At 47.9% G+C, this 21,761-nt stretch overlaps 1 protein-coding gene across 2 annotated transcripts in view; it reads left to right on the top strand.

Annotated features, from left to right (window-relative positions):
- Positions 1 to 9,029: 9,029 nt before the first annotated feature.
- Positions 9,030 to 21,761, top strand: part of Ube2o (ubiquitin conjugating enzyme E2 O) — a 52,313-nt gene continuing 39,581 nt past the window's right edge. For both annotated transcript variants that reach the window (XM_077800608.1, XM_026404797.2), the window contains exon 1: positions 9,030 to 9,452. In XM_077800608.1, the coding sequence (XP_077656734.1) occupies positions 9,030 to 9,452 (423 nt within the window). The remainder of the gene's footprint in view (positions 9,453 to 21,761) is intronic.

Below are 21,761 nucleotides of genomic sequence, written 5' to 3'. Positions count from 1 at the left end.
CAAAAGTGAAGGCTGATATAAGCTGTTCCCTTTGGGTGGTGCTGTGGCACTGTTCATAGATGATAATAAATAAACCACTCTGGTGGGGCTGTTGATAGTGGGGTGGTCTACAGGAAATTCAGGAAAATCTATGGACCTTCAGGTAGTATTCAGGAAATCTATGGACCTGCCTTTCAATTTGCTAGGAACCTAAAACTGACTTAAATAATAGAATCCATTTTTTAAAAAGTCGACATCTCTGGGTGTGGTGGCGTACGCCTATAATCCCAGCAACTTGGGAACTTGAAGCAGGAGGATCCCAAGTTCAAGGCCAGCCCTGGGAAACTAGATGAGACCCTGCCTCAAAATAAAAAAGAAAGAAGGGCTGAGGATGTAGCTCAACGGTAGAGCATCCCTGGGGTCAGTCATCAGTATTAAATAAACAAGTAAATATTAAAAAGTCAATGTCCCCTTCAGGGACGTGTGGATAAGCCAGCCGTGCTAGATGCAGCCGAAGGGCTGTCACTCAGCCATTAGGGGGAGTGAAGTCTGATATAAGCTACAACTTGGACGAGCCTGGGAAATAAAAGGCAGCCATGTGTGGCCACAGGAAAGCCGAGGTCCTGTCTGAAAAAAAAAAAAAAAAACTTTCAGGGATGCCATGATTGGGGAGAGGAGCACTTAACAGGAAGAAAGGTGAAAGGGAATGATCAGAACATGTCCCAAAATCCAAGGGACAATGTCTCAGGGTCAGGACGGTCAGCAGCATCAAATGTGGCCAAGAATGGGGGAAAGAGCTCAGATTCTGAGAACAAGGACTTAGTGATAATTAAGACCTAGTTATTCTGAGAACCTAGTGACCTTTAAGAGTTCTTCCAGGCGAGAGGGATGGGTGGGGAGGTCAGATGCAGGGCAGTGGCCTGTGGTGACAAAGCAGAGATGGCAGGCAGAGGCGGTTTGTTGGAGGCACGCTGACCAGCCTCCTGGCTGGGGGCTGGGGAGGAGGCCTGCAGCCCCGCCTTCTCCTGGGTACAGATCCTGCAGCAGCTGCCGTGGGAGCCTGTGCCGTGGGACAGTGAGCATCCCCGGGCCAGTGAGGTGGGCCTGTCCCAGGGCCGGGGTGCTTCCTGCATGAGGCCACACCTGCTTGTGTCAGCTGCCCGGTTCCCACTCTGGGGCAAGCAGAGTCCACCTAGGGGAGACCCAGAGGCGAGGTCTGTGAAAAACAGGCCCCAGAGCTGTCTGGACGATGCCTTGGAGACCCAGGTTTTCCATGCCCAGCAGCCGAAAGCCCCCTGGGTGGGGAAGACAGCCCTCTGTCCAGGCACTTGTGCAGAAATTGCATTTTCTAGTGTTTTGATGGTGGCTTCTTTCAACTCCTCCTCAGCACCTAAAGACTGCCTCACAGAGCTGTACCTGCCACTAGTGCCAGGTCCTTGTTAGCCAGTGGATGATCCAGCTCTGAAATTCCACCTAGAGTTCTTATTCTCTTATTCTTCTTGCTGGCACACGTAGGTTCCCAGGGGAACAGCGCTGAGCCTGGAAATGCAGGTGGCAGGTGCCCAGGAAGATCCTGGCAGCGGCCCCTGCCTGGGAGCAGGAGGAAGAGGGCAGTACTGGCCTCCATCTGTCTCTAGGGGGCGCTCCGGAGCTGGGGAGCCTTGGAGATCAAGAACAGGTTTTGTTGGTGGTGGTGGGGGTGGTGATTGCTTTTGTTTTGTTTTGGTACCAGGGATTGAACCCAAGGGTGCTTAACCACTGAGGCACATCCCTAGCCCTTTTTTTATATTTTATTTAGAAGCAGGGTCTCGCTGAGTTGCTCAGGGCCTTGCTAAGTGGCTGAGGCTGGCTTTGGACTTGCAATCCTCCTGCTTTGGCCTAGCCGCTGGGATTATAGGCATGTGCCACCGTGCCCAGCAAGAAAGGTGCTTTTGTCCTGCACCGATCCTGGGTGAGGCGACTTCTTCCAGCTGAGGGTAATTCCTGGAGAATGCAGCTGGGAGTCTTCAGCGTGGGGTCAGCTGGTGAGAGTGATCTGGATCACTTTCTCCAGGTGTTCAAGTTAGGCCAGACGGGGTGGCACGTGCCTGTGATCCCAGAGGCTCAGAGACTGAGGCAGGAGGATCGAAAGTTCAAAACCAGCCTTAGCCATTTAGCAAGATCCTGTCACCAAATAAAAGTTTTAAAAAATGGGCTGGGGGTGTGGCTTTGTGGTTCAAGAGCCAAGTGAGCAGTGTGGGTCATTGCTGGGGTGATAAACCATGTAATGCTGGAAGGTGCTCCTGTGCCAACCCATTATCCCCATCTAGCAACCTCCAATCCAGGCCCACACTCCCGTTCCTGCCTGGGGTCTACCTGAGCTCCTTCAGGGAACAGCGTCCTGCAGATTGTGCTGTGATTGAACCCTAGTTGTTGATCTGTGCAAGGAGGGGAGGTGGAATAGATATCTGGGGAGGGGGCAGCATATGTCTCCTTAGGAAGATTCCTTGTCTCCAAGCAAGGAAGTGGCCACACCTGGGAGGGTCCAGAAAGTTCAAGAAGTCACTTCAAGACTTTTGAGTGTGGTCACCCAGCTACCCCTAGGTGTCTTGGAGTCTCACTTTTCCCAACAAGGTCCTCCTTGGCACCATAGCCTCCCTAAGATTGAGAATGTATTAATAATTGATTCTTATGGAGACTGGAACATGATCCTCTGTCCCCTAATGTCAGGAGGCCGGTTTCTTTATGTGCTTCTGAGAAGGCGCTGTGGCTTCTATACTTTGCTTTCAACTGGCAGTTCGTCATCCACAGCCTGTCACTGTCTTTCTCTGTTGCCCAAACAACAGCCATGGATTCCACAGTCCCTCCAATCACTGTGTCACCCTTAGCTTCCCAGCCCTGGATTCTGCACCCTTCACACTCTTTCCTTCTACCCATCCCCATTCACTGCTGGTGACAGTCTTTTAGCACTTACACTGCTACAATGTGCCAGAATGATCCCTATTGTACCTGCCACTAGTGCCAGGTCCTTGTTAGCCAGTGGATGATCCAGCTCTGAAACTCCATCTCGAGTGGCTCCTAGGCCCTCCTGGCACCAACTGTTATATAGGTCAGATTCCCCAGGAGGCCGACTGTAAGGCTCTGAGACCTGCCTGGAGGAGTGGATTGGAGAGAGCTCTCCAATCCTCACCCGTGAGGGAGTGAAGAGGGTACAGGGAGAAGCGGATCTGAGATGCAGAGGCCTTGCTGACCCAGGAGCTGCTCTGAAGCCCAGATGGCCCTCCACAGATGTTCCCCTTGCAGTCTTTGGGTAGGTGAGACATCTGCTTTGAGCCAGGGCAGTCCTTGGGGAGAGGTGCAGCTGGGAGCCATCGCTGGGAACCCATCTTGGCTGGCAAATGCAGCAGCAGTTCCTTATATCTGAAGGGGTGGGGGGCTTGTGCCGGGCACCACAGGGTCTACTACATTCCTGTCCCCCCAACAGGCTTGTAACTCCCGCAAGAGACCATGTTGCTATTATGGAAGCATGGCCTCTGCTGGCTGTAGGGGTCTATCAACTGGTGCTGATTCTTTCGTTAAGGCGAACAGCACCTAGGGCTGTGTGGGGACCCTCCCTTACCTGCCACATCAGGCAGATTCATCAGGAACCTTCCAGAACCTCCTGCAAGGGACGTGTCCAAGGCAGGGAGGGGTGCTACCTTCTGGAGGAAAAAGGGAACTAGAGCTCCCTGAGCCTGTGCGGCTTCTTTGGAAGATCACACAAGTCTCATCCACAATCTTAATTCTTCTAGTAGCTTCTCAAGAGAAGCCAAAAAAGGGCTGGGGAGGTAGCTCAGTGTAGTGCTTACCTAGCAAGCACAAGGCTCTGGGTTCAATCTCCAGTACTGCAAAATGAAACAAAATAGAACCAGATGAATTTGATTTTCATTAATTTCTTTAATCAGGTGTATATAATATAGCCATTTCAATAAGTAATCGATATGAAAATAAAGTGAATATTTTATGTACATCTATAGAGATATATATGTTTTGTATTCATTTTTCAAAATCTGGTGTGTATTTTATGCTTACACACGTGTCAATTCAGACTGGTCTCGTTGCGAGTGCTCTGGGGCCGCGGGTGGTCAGAGCAGCAGTACTGAGGAACACAGCTCTAGAGGCTGACGACAAAGGAGAGCGCAACAGGACGTGCCTGTTTGTGCACGTGTGTCTATACAAGCATGTGGCTGAGGACTAGGAGGAGAAACCTGAGGTACCTGTGGGTGGTCACCCAGAAAATAGCCATGAGACAGGAGGCGGTGCTGAGGAGAGGGCCCTGGCTTGGTGCCTTCAGAGTCGGTGGCAGACCGGGTGGCATAGTAAGCAGCCCTAGTGCTCTCCAAGCAGGTTCAGCAGATCTTCAGGAAGGAACCTGCCAATCCTGGGCTTTTTCTACAGCTCCACCTTTTTGCTGTTGCTCCTGGGTCTGGGTTCTGATCCTGAATGGGCTGCAGAGTGACTTTGGGCAAGACTAATGCTTCTCCCAGGGCATCAGAATAGGGAGGGATGAGACCCCGGGAGCAAGAAGGGTCCTTTTAACTCAAAAGCCCATGAATATCCAGTGCCCCCCCGTTTGGACCCTCAGGTGAGGCATTTCTCCAGCCAGCCACAGGGAGGTGTGGGAGGTTCTCCTAGGCTTCTCTCCTCCCACCCCACCTCCCCAGCACAAGTCCCAGGTGCCTCCTAGAGCACCAGACACCTGCTCCTGGGTGGGAGGAACTCTTTGGGCCAACCTGGACTCATCAACACAGAGAGGTATGGAGCAGCCAGGCAGGCTGTGGCTCCTCCAGGGGGCAGTGTGGTACCCTCTGGAGAGGTGCCCCATGGCTAGATAAGATAGAGACTTGACAGGGCCTGTTTCCCCCATGGCTAGCTAAACCGCTGGCCCTGCTGCCTCCTGCACTGGGCCTACCCGACTCTACCCTCTCCACACCTGCACAGCTAGGGCAATGGCGAGGATGGCTTTTGTTTCTGGCAGGAAAATATGTAAATAAGTGATATTCTCCTTTCTATGGGCTGGGTGTTGGGGGTCCTGGGAGGAGAGGGTCTGTTCATTAGGGAATTAAGCTTTTTTTTTTTTTTCTCCTTCCTACACCTCAACAATGATGAACATAAAAACTAAGCAGGGGCTGGGATTGTGGCTCAGGGGTAGAGTGCTCGCCTAGCATGCGCGGGACCCGGGTTCTATCCTCAGCACCGCATAAAAATAAAGGCATTGTGTTGTGTCCGTCTACACCTAAAAAATAAATATTAAAAAAACAACAACTAAGCAGCTGCTTCAATCCACTCTCACCCCACTAGCCAGCCAGAGTGTACAGGGCTGGGGCTGGGGTTCAGGGTCTAAGAAGAAGAGAAGTCTCAAGCTTTGTCCCAAGCATCTCAGGTCTGAATGAAGTCCCTGAAAGATACCATGCATAGCACCCCCACCCCCATTTGGGTTGGGGATTGAACCCAGGGGCACTTTATCACTGAGCTACACCCCCAGTTCTTTTTTGTTTTTATGTTGAGACAGGGTCTGGCTAAGTTGCTGAGGGTCTTGCTAAGTTGCTGGCCTTGAACTTGTAATCCTCTTGCCTAAGGCTCCTAAGTTGCTGGGATTTCAGGCATGTGCCACCTGGCTCAGTGAGGCTCTGTCTCTAAAGTGGCTCAGATGCAGCTCAGACTGGGAGCAAATTAAAGGATTTGTGATTGCACAGTTGGAGAGGGCCAAAGAGTGCTCTTCTCCCAGCTTCAACTCACTGGGCAGGGATGGGAAACTGACCAAAGAGAGGTACAGGAATCTCAGGCCTTTGACATCCACCAATATGACACATTATCAAGCTTTAATGCTTTGTCAGGCACTGTAATAGGCACCAGGGTCTTATATACACAAATACGACATGATTCAAATGCTCCCATTTAGTCTAGTGAGGGAGAGATCAGCATCTGAAATCAAGGACTCTCACCTCCCACCTGGTGGGTTCCTGATGATCTATATAAAGCACTTAGTATAGTACCCGGCATGAAGTTACAGCTCAATAAGTGGCAGCTATTATTAGCCATTATTACCAGAAGCCACATAATAAACATAGCAAGTCTTCATGGAGTGCCAGCTTTGCCCAGTGATTAGGGAGGAAAGAACTTCGTATATATATTCAACACAGGCAAAACTCACTTAGGTTTTTGACATCAAACACAGATTTGGGGTCTGCCCTGCCCTACCCCATCTACCTATCTGCTTACTCCACCCCCAGGGACATGAGGACACATGGACTTCCCCTGCATTTGGGAGGTTCTCAGAGGGAAGTCTGAAGGAACACAGCATCTAGGCACTGGATGCCTTGGGTCCTGTGTTGGTAAGACGGTGCTAACAATGCCAGTATGCACAATAGTGATAACAACTATAAATAAAGTCTTGTGTGTGACAGAGCCTGGCACAATGGCTGGTCAGTAATGTGTGCTTAATAAATGTTAGGTGATCAGAGACCAATGATACAGGGCTCAGGGACACAGGAGGTGGACATGAGCTACTGTGAGAGCTTAAATCTTCCAGGTTTTCGTGAGGTGGGAGTGAGGAGCTGGGTCCTTCTAGCAGGGGTTTCTTGTGGCCATTCTGCACTGCTCTAGGTTCCACAGCTCTAGCTCTGCTAAAATCCAGGAGATAACAGTAGGTGAAGAAAGGCAGGTTTATTCAAAGCTGGCCTGAGGAAGAGAGAAGAGACCCTTTTCTGTCTCAAATCTTCATCTTCAAGGGGGGTATAGGAGCATGGAAGCTTTTATAAAAGGAGAGGGGTGTGGTGCAAAAAAAGCGGAGAAGGCACATGTGCAGATTTAGCTAGGCTGTGCCAGTCAGAAACACATCATAGCCTCAGTTTTCCTGGTGTCTGCTGGGGCATCAGCAGGAGGAAACTCCAGGCACTGAAAAGCAGTTATTAGAAGTCGCTTTTAATTTCAAAGGAGCTCTGTTTCAGTCTGGGATGGAAAGGGCATTATTTGAGAACCCAGCTTTCCTCTAAATCATATTCAAGCCCCCCTTCAGATTTTCGCCTTAGTTTTCTTCTACACTTAGTATACGAATTTTCTAAGATTTGGGTTCATTGACAACCTGCCTAAGCCCAATATCACGTCAATGCTCAGTAAGTACTTGGTCTAGGGCTCCTCATGTACCCGGCCTGCCATCTGTGCTTTACGCATGTGCTTTTAACTTTCCTATGAATGTAGTTCTAAATTACCCAAAGAGCAGGGTTCTGCCTTTTTTGAAGAACTTAAGTACTGTAATATCAAACCACCTCTAATCTGTTCATTGATGGTCTTATAGAAAAATGTGGAAAAATTATTTTGACTAAGAAAGGTTTGGCCAGATTTTGAGTATTATTCATTATTATTATTATTATTATTATACCATTATGGTAATATATAGTAATTGGGTCCATCCTGAAAAACTCAGACATGCATGGAAATCAATTTCAGTTAATGATTGAGTTTTCTTGATTTCTTTTTAATGACCCATTATGAATGCTTTCTCTGAGAATATATCTAAAGCTTTCAGAACTTACTTAGGTGATACATTGAATTAGTAGAATGACTATTTATATTTTTAAATGGCAATATGGAGCAGAAATAAGCATGACTGACTGAATAACAGTTCTGACTGTCTGGAATTTAGTTTAGGCAGGGAGTTTTGAAGTCCTACAATAATGGTTAAGCTTTATTGAGAGAGTGATATGCCAGGCCCTATTCTACTTTATTCAATCCTCCCAACTGCTGCTATTACCAACCCTATTTTACAGTCGAGAAAACTGAGGTAGAAGAAGTTAATTTGCTTGCCTGCCTTTATAGATTGGCAAAGTGGTAGTGCCAAAAATTGGAATCCATAGCTCCCACGCTTAACTACCTCATATTCTGCCTCTTGTCATGCATAGGAAGCCTCTCAGATCTTTGAATTCATCTACATGGGTTTAAAGCCAACTACTGGAACTGATACTTGCTTTCATATTCATTCATTCATATTTTCTCTCTCTCTCTCTCTCTCTCTCTCTCTCTCTCTCTCTCTCTCTCCTGTCTCTCTCTGACTCTCTGTCTCTCTCATGGGGGATTGAACCCAGGGGCATTTTACCAATGAAGTACATTGGTAAAATGTACTTCATTGGTAAAATGCCAATTTTTGTGAGACAGGGTCTTGGTAAATTGCCTAGGGCCTCGCTACATTCCTGAGGCTGGCCTCCAACTTGTAATCCTCCTGCCTCAGGACTCCCAAGTCACTGGGATTACAGGCATGTGCCACTGAGCCCAGCACTTGCTTTTCTTTCATAATTGTTGTTGTTGCTGCCAAGGATGCGCTTGAGCTCAGGATCCTCTGGCCTTAGCATCCTCATGTGCCTCCACGCCCAGCTCCTTTTCACCTTTCTCTGGGCCTCCTTCACCAGCCCCTGAACCGATCCCTAAGGGGTCATGACCTTCCCAGCTTTGCTGGGAAATCCCCAGTAGTCTGTACACTCACTACACATATCTATTATAGCTATTGATTACAAGCTGCCTTGGAGTTGTTTTTTCTTGGCTATTTAAATGTGTATTTGCTTTGTCCTCCAACTGGACAGTAAACACCTAGAGGACAGGTACAATATCCTTCTCCTTCCCTAACCCTTGCTGTACCTAGGACTAAGCTGGGACGCCAAGACAGCTCATTAAAAGTTGTTGACGCCTCTCTACCATCTTCCTCCCCACCCCGGCCACGCCCCTTTCCCTCGGTGGCCACTCCACTTCTCCCCAGAGTCCCCGCCCCTTCACGCTCGCTCCCCTTACTTTTATCCCCCGTGGCCTCGCCCCTCCCGCGTGGAGTCCACCCTCCTCCCGCCCCCGCCCCGCAGCATCTTCAGCGTCCCCTAGCGACGAGTTGTCGGCTCCTAGCAACCGCATCCCGATTCCCTGACGACGGCGGCACGCAGGGCCACGTCAGCGCGCCGTGGCCCCGCCCCCGCGCCGCTGGACCCGCCTCCTCGCGCCTCGTCCGCCGCCGCCGCCGCCGCCGCGCCCGAGACTCGCGCAGAGCAGTTATGGCGGATCCCGCAGCCCCCGCGCCCGCAGCTCCCGCGCCCGCCCAGGCCCCAGCCCCAGCTCCGGAGGCGGCCCCGGCCCCGGCCGCAGTCCCCGCCCCGGCCCCGGCGCCGACGCCCGCCCCGGACTCGGCCTCCGGGCCGTCCTCGGACTCCGGCCCCGAAGCCGGCTCGCAGCGCCTGCTGTTCTCTCACGACCTGGTGTCGGGCCGTTACCGCGGCTCGGTGCACTTCGGACTGGTGCGCCTCATCCACGGCGAGGACTCGGACTCGGAGGGCGAGGAGGAGGGCCGCGGCAGCTCCGGCTGCTCCGAGGCTGGGGGCGCCGGCCACGAGGAGGGCCGGGCCAGCCCGCTGCGCCGCGGCTACGTGCGCGTCCAGTGGTACCCGGAGGGCGTCAAGCAGCATGTGAAGGAGACCAAGGTGCTGCGGGCGGGCGGGCGGGCGGGGCGGGGAGCCGGGCTGGAGGTGCGGGCGGAGGGGCTCGGCTGCCCCGGCGCGCGGCCGGGAGGCTCTGCCCGCAGCCGTGCCACTGCAGTGGCCGCGGTGGGAGGACAGCCTCGGCAGAGGGTGCGCCCCATGCAGTCACTGCGCCAGCCCGGGCGCACACGCCAGCCGGGCACCGCCGGCCTGGGACCCGGCTCTGGGCTTGCCGGCTCGAGGGGGAGGGGACTTGCGAGCCATGCGATGCTGTGGTGTTAGCCTCTAAATGACAGACGTGGACCGACGCCCGTGGGGACCTCCTCAGGCTCTGAGAAGCTTTCGGCATTACACCAGTGCGGCGTTTTGCTGACCCCCAAGGAGCTCTGTGCTGCATTGTGCATCAGAAAGGAAGGCCTTGCCGGGTCCGTGCGGGGAGGGGTTGTGGGCATTCCAAAAACAATGATAGAGGTGAAAACGCCAGCCCATGTAAAAACCCAGGAAGTTCACTGGATTGCAGAATACGTGATGGGGAAGCAACCCAACCTCTTTTTGTTTTACCTTGCTGCCTCATTGTAATTGCTGCGGGAACTTTGTGAGTAAAATCATTAACAATCACAGCCATGATATTAATAGTACTGGGGAAGATGGTGACAGCTGCGACTGGGATTGATGGCTCCTAAGTGCATTTGGACTTCTTGAAAAAAAAAAAATATAGAACCAGGGTGACAGAAGGATGACCAGTTTGGAAACCTACAGGGTTTTTCTTGGCCTAAGACTGTTAAGCAAATATCCAACTCTCATATGGCATTGGAATGAGGATGGTGAATATAGCAGTTTTTATAAACAAAAGGATTTATCATCATAAACCTGAAACCTTGAACTAAGGTTGGTTTGGTGACTTGTTTTCCTGAGTGTGAATTCCTATCAGTGATTCACATACACGAACACACCTCTGTATCTCACACCCCTTCTTCTTCCTTCTTTTCCTCCCTCCCCTCTCCTTCAAGAAAACATTTTTTTTTTTTTTTTTTTTTTTTGCGGTGCTGGGATTGAACCCAGGACTTAGCACATACTAGGCAAACTCCACCACTGAGCTACACGCCAGTCCCAAGAAAATATTTCTCAGCATGTCAGGCCTGCACTGTATTAGGTCCCTGGGAGGTTAAGATGTCTGATTTCAGAGGAGGCACTTCAGAAAATAATCTGGGTTTTTCATACTGGGAGACAAAAGGCTACAGAGGAATGGGGCTTAGTGCCACACTACAAAGGGAGTGGTGACAACAGCTTGGACAGGAAAAAGGCCCACTCCCCAGAAGAGCCTGTGACCCATTTCCTAGTGGCAAAAGTGACTGCTGACACTGTCAGGGTCTCTTTCACACTAATGTACATATGTCCACAGCTACAGATCCACACTTCAGAACCAACTTCCCTTGAGAGAAATACAAATCAAGAAACAGCTTCTCTGACTAGGAAAGCAAATTGTAAGTTCATCCATAAAAGTATTTGGAAAGTATAACATTTTGCAGCAGAATACATATTAAAAATTGCCACAAGTATCCTGTTGGGAAAAGATGGTTATTGCTCCTTATACTGTGAGTGTCTCCTGGCAGATAGTCACTAGTGACTTTCTTAAGTTTTAAAATGTTTTCCACTAGTCCATCATTTTTAGAGGCTTATGACTTTTGAAATGCAGCTTATTTGACTTCAGAGTCCTGTGTCTTGTGTGCCATGGCCTCCTGCCCTGAGACTCAGGGAGGCTGGCCCAGCCCACTGCTGGGAGCTGCCATGTTTATCAGTTGTTATTCCTGTTCATCTTGACTTTGGTGGTTAACTTTGTTTACAGTTATGTTCTGCCTACCCCCCACCCCTGTGTGTAATTATACAAAGTTTGGCTTAAAATACCTGTTTTGGAGTTAAATAGAAAACAGCTTTAAGGCATCTGCTTAGATGGATTTAATTACATATACATACACACACACACACACACACACACACACATATACTCTCTCTCACACACACACACACACACACACACACATATATATATATATATAAATTTATTTTTTTTTAGTTGTAGATGCACACAATACCTTTATTTATTATTATGTGGTATTGAGACTCAAACCCAGTGCCAGGTGAGCTCTGTACTACTCAGCTACAACCCCAGCCCCCTAGATGGGTTTTTGAAGCTGCTCTTTTGTGACTTGCTTTGTGTGTGTTGGAACCCATTCTCTGACTCTTGGTGTTGGTGTTTTCTTTGCCTTTGTAGTTTTTGTAGCCTGTGGATGTAAAGAAAGCTAAGGGACATGGGGATTTGAAGGAAGTGGTAGAATGTAGTGCCCAATTAAGGTAGCAGGTCCCAGATCTTTCTTTAAGGGCTTGAGAGTAGTTTTAGTCTGGTTCTTTAAAAAACATTTTTTTGGGGTGTGTGTATGTGTGTGAATTTATTCCTGATAGGTAGCTGTCTGTCACTACAATCTATAGGCACAGATGACTCTAGTCAGCTGAATGTCCCCTGTTGGCCACTAATCAGTGTGGTAGGGTGGGTCCTGGCACCTTGCAGCACTGTGGTTTGGGGAGGTTTTCCTTCTTACCTCCCATTCTTTGTACATTCCATCAAGGTGGCAGTGTGCTATAAGGAAAGATCAAGATAAGCATTTAGGTCCTGATTCCTATGCATTGCTAGTCTAGGTATGAGATCTGAGAGCCAGCAATTGGTATAATAAAGTAGTGATAGTTTTGAGAAACGTTTTGTTTTGTTTTGTTTGTTTTTTCTTTAAAGTTGACACCTATTGGAATCTTTTTAGTAGTACCCATTTAATGTGGAGTGCTTCTTAGGTACTGGGATGTTTTTGTAGTTTTCATGTTCAACTGGAGGTAATGAATAAAGGCTTTATTTTTAGTTTTTGAATTTAAAGGTTGTATATGTGTGGTGTTGGGGATTGAACCCAGGGCCTTGCATATGCTGGGCCACTGCCCTACATTCCCAGCCCAGTTTAACGTCTTAGTGATCATATTTACAGAGATGAAAAGATGGCAGCAAGTCTGCTCTTTTCTCCACCTCCGGGAAATGAGTAGCAAGAAACCAAGTCAGTTCTTCCACGAAGCTGTTGGATTTACGGTTGTGTTCCTGAGACTTCCAGCAGCCAAAATGAAGCTTCTGGGACTTAAAAGAAGCTGGCGGCCAGTGCCTCTTACACACTGTCTCCTCCCTTCCATCTTCTGACGCCTTCAGCCTGGTAGCCCTTCTGTCCACTTGAAACTCTTCCATGCCAGATGGATCTCCTCTGCAAAGGCTTGTCCCTTCCCCATTGCTGGTCATCCTTTGAGTAAAGTTTTGGAATAAAGCCAGATGCTGACGGCTTCTTAAACCACCCTGAGCACTGGCTAGACATGGCTGGTCTTCCTGGTCTCCACCTGCCTTGCTTGGGCAGAGTGGCCACCTATAAGGACCCTTATCAATCAAAGTCAGCTTTCCTTCTGGTGGGGTGTGTTTGTGCTTTCACCTTCTTTTGCTGTTCCCATCTCTTGTGCATTGTCTTTTAAGTTGCTGCAACATTCAGAGTCTCCCCAGGTTCAAGTGTCTAAGTTAAAGCTGTCTGTGATTACCCACTTTTGTGAGGAGGCGGTGTGTGTGTAGCATCCTTGATGACAAGTCCCTTGGGAATTGGCTTTCAGTTTATTTTCAGCTCCTCCTCAGGCCAGCATTTCCATGGGGAAAGCTATTTAGGTGTGGCATCATAGCATGAGAGGTTTGTCTCATTCGTCCAGGTGCCAGTCCCATTAAAATCAATTGTTCTCAGTGATATAATAGGAAGAAGTTATGTAAGGTTAACCAAGATGCAGCACTAAGTGCTTCTAAATTGCATTTTATTCAGATGGGATCATAGCTTGGAGATTCTTAACAGCTGTTCTGTGATTTTATTCTTTGTCCCTTGGTCTCCCACCCCATTTCTAATTCCTAGGTCTCAGTAGCCACACAGTGTTTCTATCTGGTCACTGCCTGACTCAAGAGCCCTTTCACCTGATGAGGGGTGCATGTATTATACTCCAAAACCCTTGGGTGCTCTTTTGGATAGCACCTGCTCTGAATGACCTTGACCAAGTCACTGCCTCATTTTCTCACTGCATTGAGGTCTGAGGTCTGTCTTCTAACCCTTGAAATGATCCTGCACAAATGGGGTAACCGGAAATGTAACTGGGTTGTACCTGAAATGGCTACTTAGTTATCAGCAGACAACATTCTGATATGGACCATCAGAATCAGAGCTAACCCTCTCCCTTCAGGACTTTGCTTTCCTGCCTCACACACAAAGTGGTACTACTTCAAAGAGTCACCTTGTGAAACTGAATTATTAAGCCTCTGCTTAGTAGTAATCATGAATCTCCTATCTCTGCTACTTTATAAGAAATGTAGTAATGCACCTGTAAAATAACAGCTGCCAACCTCCATCCAGGAGGGAGTGGAATGAATATTTACCTGTGTGCTTTCCAGTGTACGGCAGACTTCTTTTGAAATTTCCCCAAATGCAGATAATGAGATTATGAATTACCAGGATGGTAGGGTACAGCTTTTGTTTTATGGTAACAGGTCTAACATTATAGACTCTACTGTGTGCCAGGCACTCCAAGTGTCTTGTTTGCTTTATTTAGTGCTCACAACAACTCTACCGGTGAGGTGCTATTATTAGCCCCATATTTCAGAGGAGGAAACTGAGGAATGAAGAGTCTAAGTAACTTGCCGGTGTCACACTGCTGATAAGTGGAGGAACCTAAATACAAGTTGAAGTAAAAGTTGATGTTCTTACCTGAGAATATTTAGGTATAGGATTTGTACATGCTTGCTGTATCTGAGCAAGTACTCTGATCAAACAGGAGTTAAAACTGTGGTTGACATAATCATCCAGTCCTTAAACATTGAATGTCTTAGTGGAGTAGGAGGCAGCTCTAGGTGGGGAGGGGGGAGGGTGTGAGAGATTGGGAAGGGCGGGTTGGTGATGGGAGGAGCTGAAGGTGATGGGCAGGAGCTGGTGGGGAGTAGGGCCTGTTGCCACATGCTGCTGTGTTCACAGGTTTCATTCCCTGCCCTCATTCATTTTCAGAATAACTGTCGAAAACATGTATTATTTCTTGACTGCCCCAGAACACTGAATGAAAGCAGCTCTGGTCTGATCCCAACAGCTCTGGTCTCCACCTCCACCCCCTGGAGCAAAACTAGTGTGGAGATGCCCAGTAGCTGGCATTGCCTTCTTGGTTGGAAGTGGTCAGTGCTGGCCCATATGGTAGTCCCGCCTGTCATCCCAGCACCTGAGGAGGCTGCTGCAAGAGAATCACAGGTGCAAGCTCAGTTTAGTGAGACCCTGTCTCAAAAAAATAAAGACTGGTGATGTGGCTTAGTGTTAGAGTGCCTCAGTGCCTCTGGTTTGATCCCGGGTACCAAAAAAATAAAGTGGTCAGTGTCAGGAATTCTAGCTTGACCTCCTGTCCCCTCTGCTGCTGCGGTTGTCCTCCTCCTGCTGGGAATGCTGAGTCATGGACAGGGATGGAGGATTCCTGGAGAGGCGTCCCGCCTTGGTTGTGTCTCTTCCCTTCAGATGCCCTGCATTTTGTGTGTTTTTTGCTTTAGGCTTTTAAGGTCTTTTTGTACCTTTTTCATCCCACTTCACTGTTGTCCCTATTTTCTCTTTTTCATTTTCCTGTTTTTTTTTTAAATTCTTTTATTTATCTATCTATTTTTTTTTTTTTTAGAGAGATAGAGAGAAGAGAATTTTAATATTTATTTTTTGGTTTTCGGCGGACACAACATCTTTCTTTGTATGTGGTGCTGAGGATTGAACCCGGGCAGCACGCATGCCAGGCGAGCGCGCTACCACTTGAGCTAAATCCCCAGCCCCTCATTTTCCTGTTTTATCAAGAGGAACTTTCTCTCTCTTTTTAAACTATTTACCAGCTACTGGGCCTCATGGAATCCACTGGAACCTGTTTAGGGTCAGTACTTTTAAAAAGGGGTATAGTTGTCATGTGTAATGTGAATTGCCATTACAACAGTGCTGGGCACATGATCAGTGTCAGCTGCCCCTAGTGGTCCCTTCAGGGCAATCTGGGTTTTCACCCCGAAGAGCATAATTTGAGCTCCTGCTTTGGCGCATCGGTGTTTAGTCTGCTTTAGCTAATTTAAATTGATCATCAAAAGGGAAAAAGCAGCAACTAGGAATGTTTATGAAGTGCTTGACAGTTTACAGTGTGCTGTCACTTACCTATCCTAACAGGATATTGGTGTTGTTAACTCTAGCAGCCAACAGGCCCAGGGAAGGTCATGGCTTCAATGCTGCAGCATCCACATCACAGCACATTCGAATCCCATTCAGAATTGCTTCTGTTCTAACCTCTCAGCCACTATCAGGGATCTATTAGGAGCCATCTGACATATGTGGTTATGAGCAGGGGAGAGCAAAATGCTTACTGGAATGTTTTTGTAGCTCAGAATAAAATTGAGACATGTTAATGGATAACCATCTGAGATTATCTTCTCCAAGGTCATTTGTCCTTCAACCCACACTGACCTCATTGAATGGAGCCTAGTCACTTGTGTTCAGGTGACCCAGAGGTCCCCTAAGCACAGCTATGTTCTTCTAAAGCAAGATTGTGAAAAGCAGTTTTCTGTGTTTTAAATATTGTGGACAAATGATAAACCACTTAAAAGTATTCACCTGGCAATAAATACTGAAACGAATGTCATTTTGGGGTTAAATCTGGTTATTTGGTTAGGGAACTTTTGGCATGTTTGCCTGTTTTGAGACACTGCAGCAGCCTTTACTATTCTGCAGTTTGGTCAAGGGAGTGAGACACTTGCCAGGTCACTTTGGGTTCAAATTGATAGCTCAGACATATCTGGGAAATAATCCTTGACTATGGCAATTTCAAGTGAAAAATTTAAGATACTGAGTCATACTTTGGGGAAGAAAAAAGCCTACCCGACAAATAAGATGAAAATCCCCAGCCAGCACCGACAGATTTCCTGCAGGCACCCTCAAAAGAGCGTCCTTCATTTGCATCCTGCAAGTGAAAGCTGGCCTGTGACACATTGCAGCTCTGATGATCTTCTTTGGTGTAATTCTGATTTTTAGTGGGAGCTGCTGCTGGGGTGTGTGGACTGGTGAAACTGTCTGTTCACTGGACTGGGTTTGCTGGCCCCTGACATGCAGGTAGGAAGTTTATAGACCCACAGATCATGTCTCTCTGTATGGCTTTGGAGAGCATCAGACTTGGCACATGCAGTGCTAGGAGCATTCGTGTGTTTATCAGCTTCTTTTAATTACTTAAGGGATTTTGAGGGCCCTGAAGGTTGATGACATCATCTTCTAGCCAAGGAGGAAGGCATCTGTCCCTTCTTTTGGGCCATCCCAGTGCTCTGCAGGTATAAATGGGTATCTGGCTCTAGTTCCCTATGACCTGCACCCCGTTTGGCCTCTGATACACTAAACATACTGGCTTCCCGAAGCGCACAAATGCCTGCCCAGCTTCCTGGTCGCTGTATTTCTGACATTTTCTCAGCCCTGGTCCTCCATTGGGCCTGTCTTCGTGTTCTGGGGTTTCATTTTGCTTGACTATACCAAAGTTTTCTTTTTTGCCTTTAATCTTCTTCCTGTTTTCCAAGAGGTGAGACCTTCCCCAGCATCTGTCTCTCCTCGTCTCTCCCTGTTGTGGTGGTTGTTTTAGTGCACCTGGTACCTGCATTTAGATTACTTTCACTCTGCATCACATTCCCAGCTGCTTACTTGATAGCTCCATCCTACCATCTAGAACCTCACATTTTGAACTTTGGGATTGTTACTACCCGCTCCCCAGCCCCATGTCTGGAATTTTTAAAAAATCCCTCAGCTTTTTAATATGAAAAAATTTCAAATGTACAGAAAAATTGAAAAACTGAGCCACTGATAACTAACTGCCAACCATCATGAGTCAGCAGCTGTCGACTACTATATGGCTTTATCTGTGTATATGTGTGTAAATATGTTTCCTCCTGAGCCATTTCTGTTAGGAGCAGGCACGATGGCCCATCACCCCTCAGCACTTGAGCTCACATCTTCAAAATCAGAACATTTGGGATCATTTTAAATTCACCTTCTTTGGCCCCCATTATAATTTGCCATCAGTGTTTTTACAAAATGCATCTTACATCTTGTTCTTGTGTTCCTTTTCTGTAACACTGGTTTGCTTTGCCTACTTGGACTGGTGTGGCCCTCTCCCTATCCAGCCTCTGTTTCAGCCCGGTGACAGCACCACACACTGACCTCCCAGGTGGCTGCTTGGTCTGTATCAGGACTCCGCCCTTGTCCATTGTCAAGGCCCCTCATCTGCAGTACTGCTGCATCCTGCCTCTTCACTTGACTCCAGCCAGCTGGCTGCAATGCCCTGTGATGCCCTGTGGCACATCCACGTTCTTTCTCCTGGACTGGAAACTCTTGAGAAACAGAGACAGTAAATCCTAAATGATGCACATGGAGATTCTTGGGAAACATTTGAGTGAAAGACCAGAGTTTGCCCCTTCCTGCTTGCCTGTGAAGTATTCTTCATAGCATCTTCTTTGTCTTCTTTCAGACACCTCATGGTCTTTACTGGAGCTGTGTGAACCCTTGTCAGCAGGTTTCACCCCTGGTCCCGGCAAATTGACTGTGTCATTTATTGCTCAAGCTGAGCTCTTTTGAGAGCACTATGAAAAATAACACTGGCACATATGGGCATCTTAATACTAGGAAGAGCAGATTAATCAAAACATACCATATTGTAGTTTACTATTTTAGCAACTTCCATCAGGAGTCTCCTCGGCATAGTGTGTACACAGAGGGCTAGGACAGAGCCAGCTAGAGCTGAGAATGCACCCATGTTTGGAGTTGAGCCCCAGCAGAATTTGAGACACTCTCCTGGCCACAGGGCCAGGAACATGGGCTGTATGACAGCTGAGACTGTGTCCAGTGAAAAATCTGCCAGTTGTCACTACTTTGGGTCACCAAGTCCTCGACATTACAGCTCTGAGGTCACCAGTTTGATGTTCCTAAGCAGCCTGAGTTCTAGCTTCTGTAGTAACTGCCACACCCAGGTGGGAGCACCCAGCCTCTTGGGCGCTCGCTTATCCAGCAGGGAGAATGCCTGTCTGTTGTGCCAAGCAGTCCTGAAAGCACTTGGGCGATGTACGTATGTTTCCTGAGTGGTGATCAGCACCTAGTCCTCACCTGAGGGGCATGCCACCTCTGCTGGGAGGAATACCAACCCAGCTGCAGGTGGACCAGGATGGTAGCTGGGGCTTTATGCTCTGCCTGAGCCGAGACCCTGGTTGGGGCAGAGGCCAAGAGTGCCACCAGGAGTTGCAGTGGTTATTGCCAGGCCTATCGCTTTGAAGAAACATGGAACCATGTTTTTAAAATGGATAAGGTGGGTTGGGGCTGATGCTCAGTGGTAGGGCCCCTTGCCTAGCACAAGCCAGGTCCTGGGTTCAATCCCCAGCACTGCCAAAAAAGAAAGATAATAACCCCTCTGTTTATCAGTGTATCAGTGGTAGGAGAAGTGAGAAGAACATGAATAAATACAGTCTAGACCAGCACCTCTCTGAGGCACTGTTCATACCATCACTTGGGACTCTCCTTGTGTCTAACAGGTGTCTAGTGATGCTGCTGCTGCTGCCTGCCCTCTGAATTGCACTGATGATCTATAGTTCCTTCCAAAACTAGGAATGGGCCCAGCGCAGTGGTACATGTCTATAATCCCAGCAGTTTAGGAGGCTGAGGCAGGAGAATCACAAGTTCAAAGCCAGCCTCTGAAATTTAACAAGGCCCTAAGGAACTTGGCAAGACCCTGTCTCTAAATAAAATACAAAAAGAGCTGGGAAGGCAGGTCAGTGATCAAGCACCCCTGAATTCAATCCCCAGTACCAAAAAACCAGGAATGTCAGTAGGTTTTGGTTTTTTCTTCTCCCCATATTCTAGTATGTAATTGATTTGAGGTCTTTGTCTTCTTGTTTTTCTAGTGCCAGTGTTAATGAATCAGAAATCATCAAAAGGGCCACAGAAGGACAGGAAATTGATAAGGTGACCCTAATAATCAGGCAGCTCTTTCTGCTTCCTCCTCCCCTCCTTACTGCTTGCTGACAATTATTATTAATACCCAACTGTTGCTAAGAAGTTTCAGTGAATTGCATTTTTTTTTAGGATGGAAATGTGCTAGTTGTTAGCGATATAATGCAAGCAGTCAAGAGGAAAATGATCGTTCACCATTTTAGTGAAATTGCTTTGATCCAGCCAGTCTCAGTGGACTTCTGCTGGAGGCCACACAGTTTTAACCCATGCTTCCCATGTGCCCCATTTTAGAGAGGGAGAGACTGAAATCCATATAGTGCCTATGATTTGCCCAATGCCACAGAGCTAGAAAGAGACAAGCCAGATTTGAACCCAGGATTGTTTGTGCTGCAGGGTACAAGTTCTTTTCACTAGCTACACAGCTTCCCCTACACTGAATCAGATGCTTTGGACAGTGGAGATTCCCTGGCCCTCCAGCTCAGGCACCCACAGACTTCCTAGGAAGGGCCAAATGGTGAATGATTTAGACATTGCAGGCTCTACCATCTCCTTCACAGCCCCTCAACTTTACCATTGCGACACACAAGCACCCAGAAATACGAAGCAAACAATGTGCAGGCTATGTTGCAATAAAACTTTATTTAAAAAAATAAAAGACATAAGCTGGATTCAGCCTCCAGGTTGTAGTCTGCTCACCTGTGCTCTAGAAGAGTCTTGACCAGTAGAGATGTAATGTGAGCTTTGTCGGAAAAAGTAAATAGGAACAGGCAAAACTAGTTTGTTTTGTTTTGTTTTATTTTAAGGTAGCTGTAGATGGACAGAATGCCTTTGTTTTGTTTAATTTTTATTTTATTTTTAAAAATGTCTTTATTTTATTTATATTTTAAATGTGGTGCCGAGGATCGAACCCACAGCCTCATGCATGCTAGGCAAGTACTCTACCACTGAGCCACATCCCCAGCCCTGTTTTGTTTATTTTTGTGCTAAAGATCAAACCCAGGGCTGGTGATGTGGCTCAAGCGGTAGCGCGCTCGCCTGGCATGCGTGCAGCCCGGGTTCGATCCTCAGCACCACATACGAACAAAGATGTTGTGTCCGCCAAAAAAAACCAACTAAAAAATAAATATTAAAAAAAATTCTCTCTCTCTCTCTCTCTCTCTCTTTAAAAAAAAAAAAATAGATCAAACGCAGTGCCTCACACATGCCAGGCAAATGCTCTACCATTGAGCTACAGTCCCAGCCCCATAAGTAGTCTTAATACTATTTTAATTGGCCCAATGATTTCAAGATATTAACATTTAATCTGTATGAAAAGTTCTAAGAAGTTATTGTACATTTGACAACAGTGGCAGCTATATTGCATAGCGCTGCTCCTCAGCCCTAGTCTGGTAGGAGAAAAGCCACTCCCGATCCCCTATTCAACCCTACTTTCTTGATAGCACCTGGCAGTATCTGAGATGGTACTGCTCCATGTCCTTCTCGCTGTCCTCCCACCCAGAAGGTAAGGGAAGTGCTCTGCTGTACACCCAGTGCTGGAGAGCACTGGCCCCACATAGGTGCTCTGGGAGACCTGCTGAATGGGTAAACGCATGGCCACTCGGAAGTGGCAAGAGCTGAGCCTAGGTGAAGGGTTTAACATGGCCGGGGGCGCTTAGGAGCAGTTTTCATGGGGGTGGAAGAGAAGAGCCTGGAAAGCGGTGGTAGAGGGACACACACCTAGACCAGGAGATTAGTTTGCATCAAGGCAGCTGAGTCAGGAAGTTGGAGGGACAGGTGGAGAAGTGATACACTTGAGCACTTCCTCACTTAGGCCTCAGAGCTTCTTCAACTTACAAATCCCGAGGTCCCAGTGAGCTCCTTTTTATATGGGTTGTATCTATTAATGTTTCACCATATAAGGAGTTAGGACAATTCAGAGCCCAAGACCACCAGGCACAGTCTGTTAGCCTCTGAGCAATGGCATCACCACACATCATGAGGCCTCTGAAAACTAGCACATGGGAACTGTGAGAGGATAGAGTGCAAAGGGCAGCTGCCCTCTTAGTGTTGACCGGTAAGAGCTCTGACTTTGGACCTCCTAAAAGGTCTTGGGACCCTGGAACCAGTTCTTGAGCACGACTGAGCTGGAGGTGGGATGGAAGCAAGAGAGTGTAGGTGAGATCAGGTTTGACTGCAGAGAATGGTCATCACGGAAACTTCTGTGCACCACTGTGTTCGGAGCCCTATGTGTGCTTTT

This window comes from Urocitellus parryii, chromosome 7 (genome assembly GCF_045843805.1).
Source record: "Urocitellus parryii isolate mUroPar1 chromosome 7, mUroPar1.hap1, whole genome shotgun sequence".
Lineage (NCBI taxonomy): Eukaryota > Metazoa > Chordata > Mammalia > Rodentia > Sciuridae > Urocitellus > Urocitellus parryii.
The sequence above is the reverse complement of the archived record's forward strand: the minus strand, read 5'-3'. Positions and strand labels throughout refer to the sequence as shown.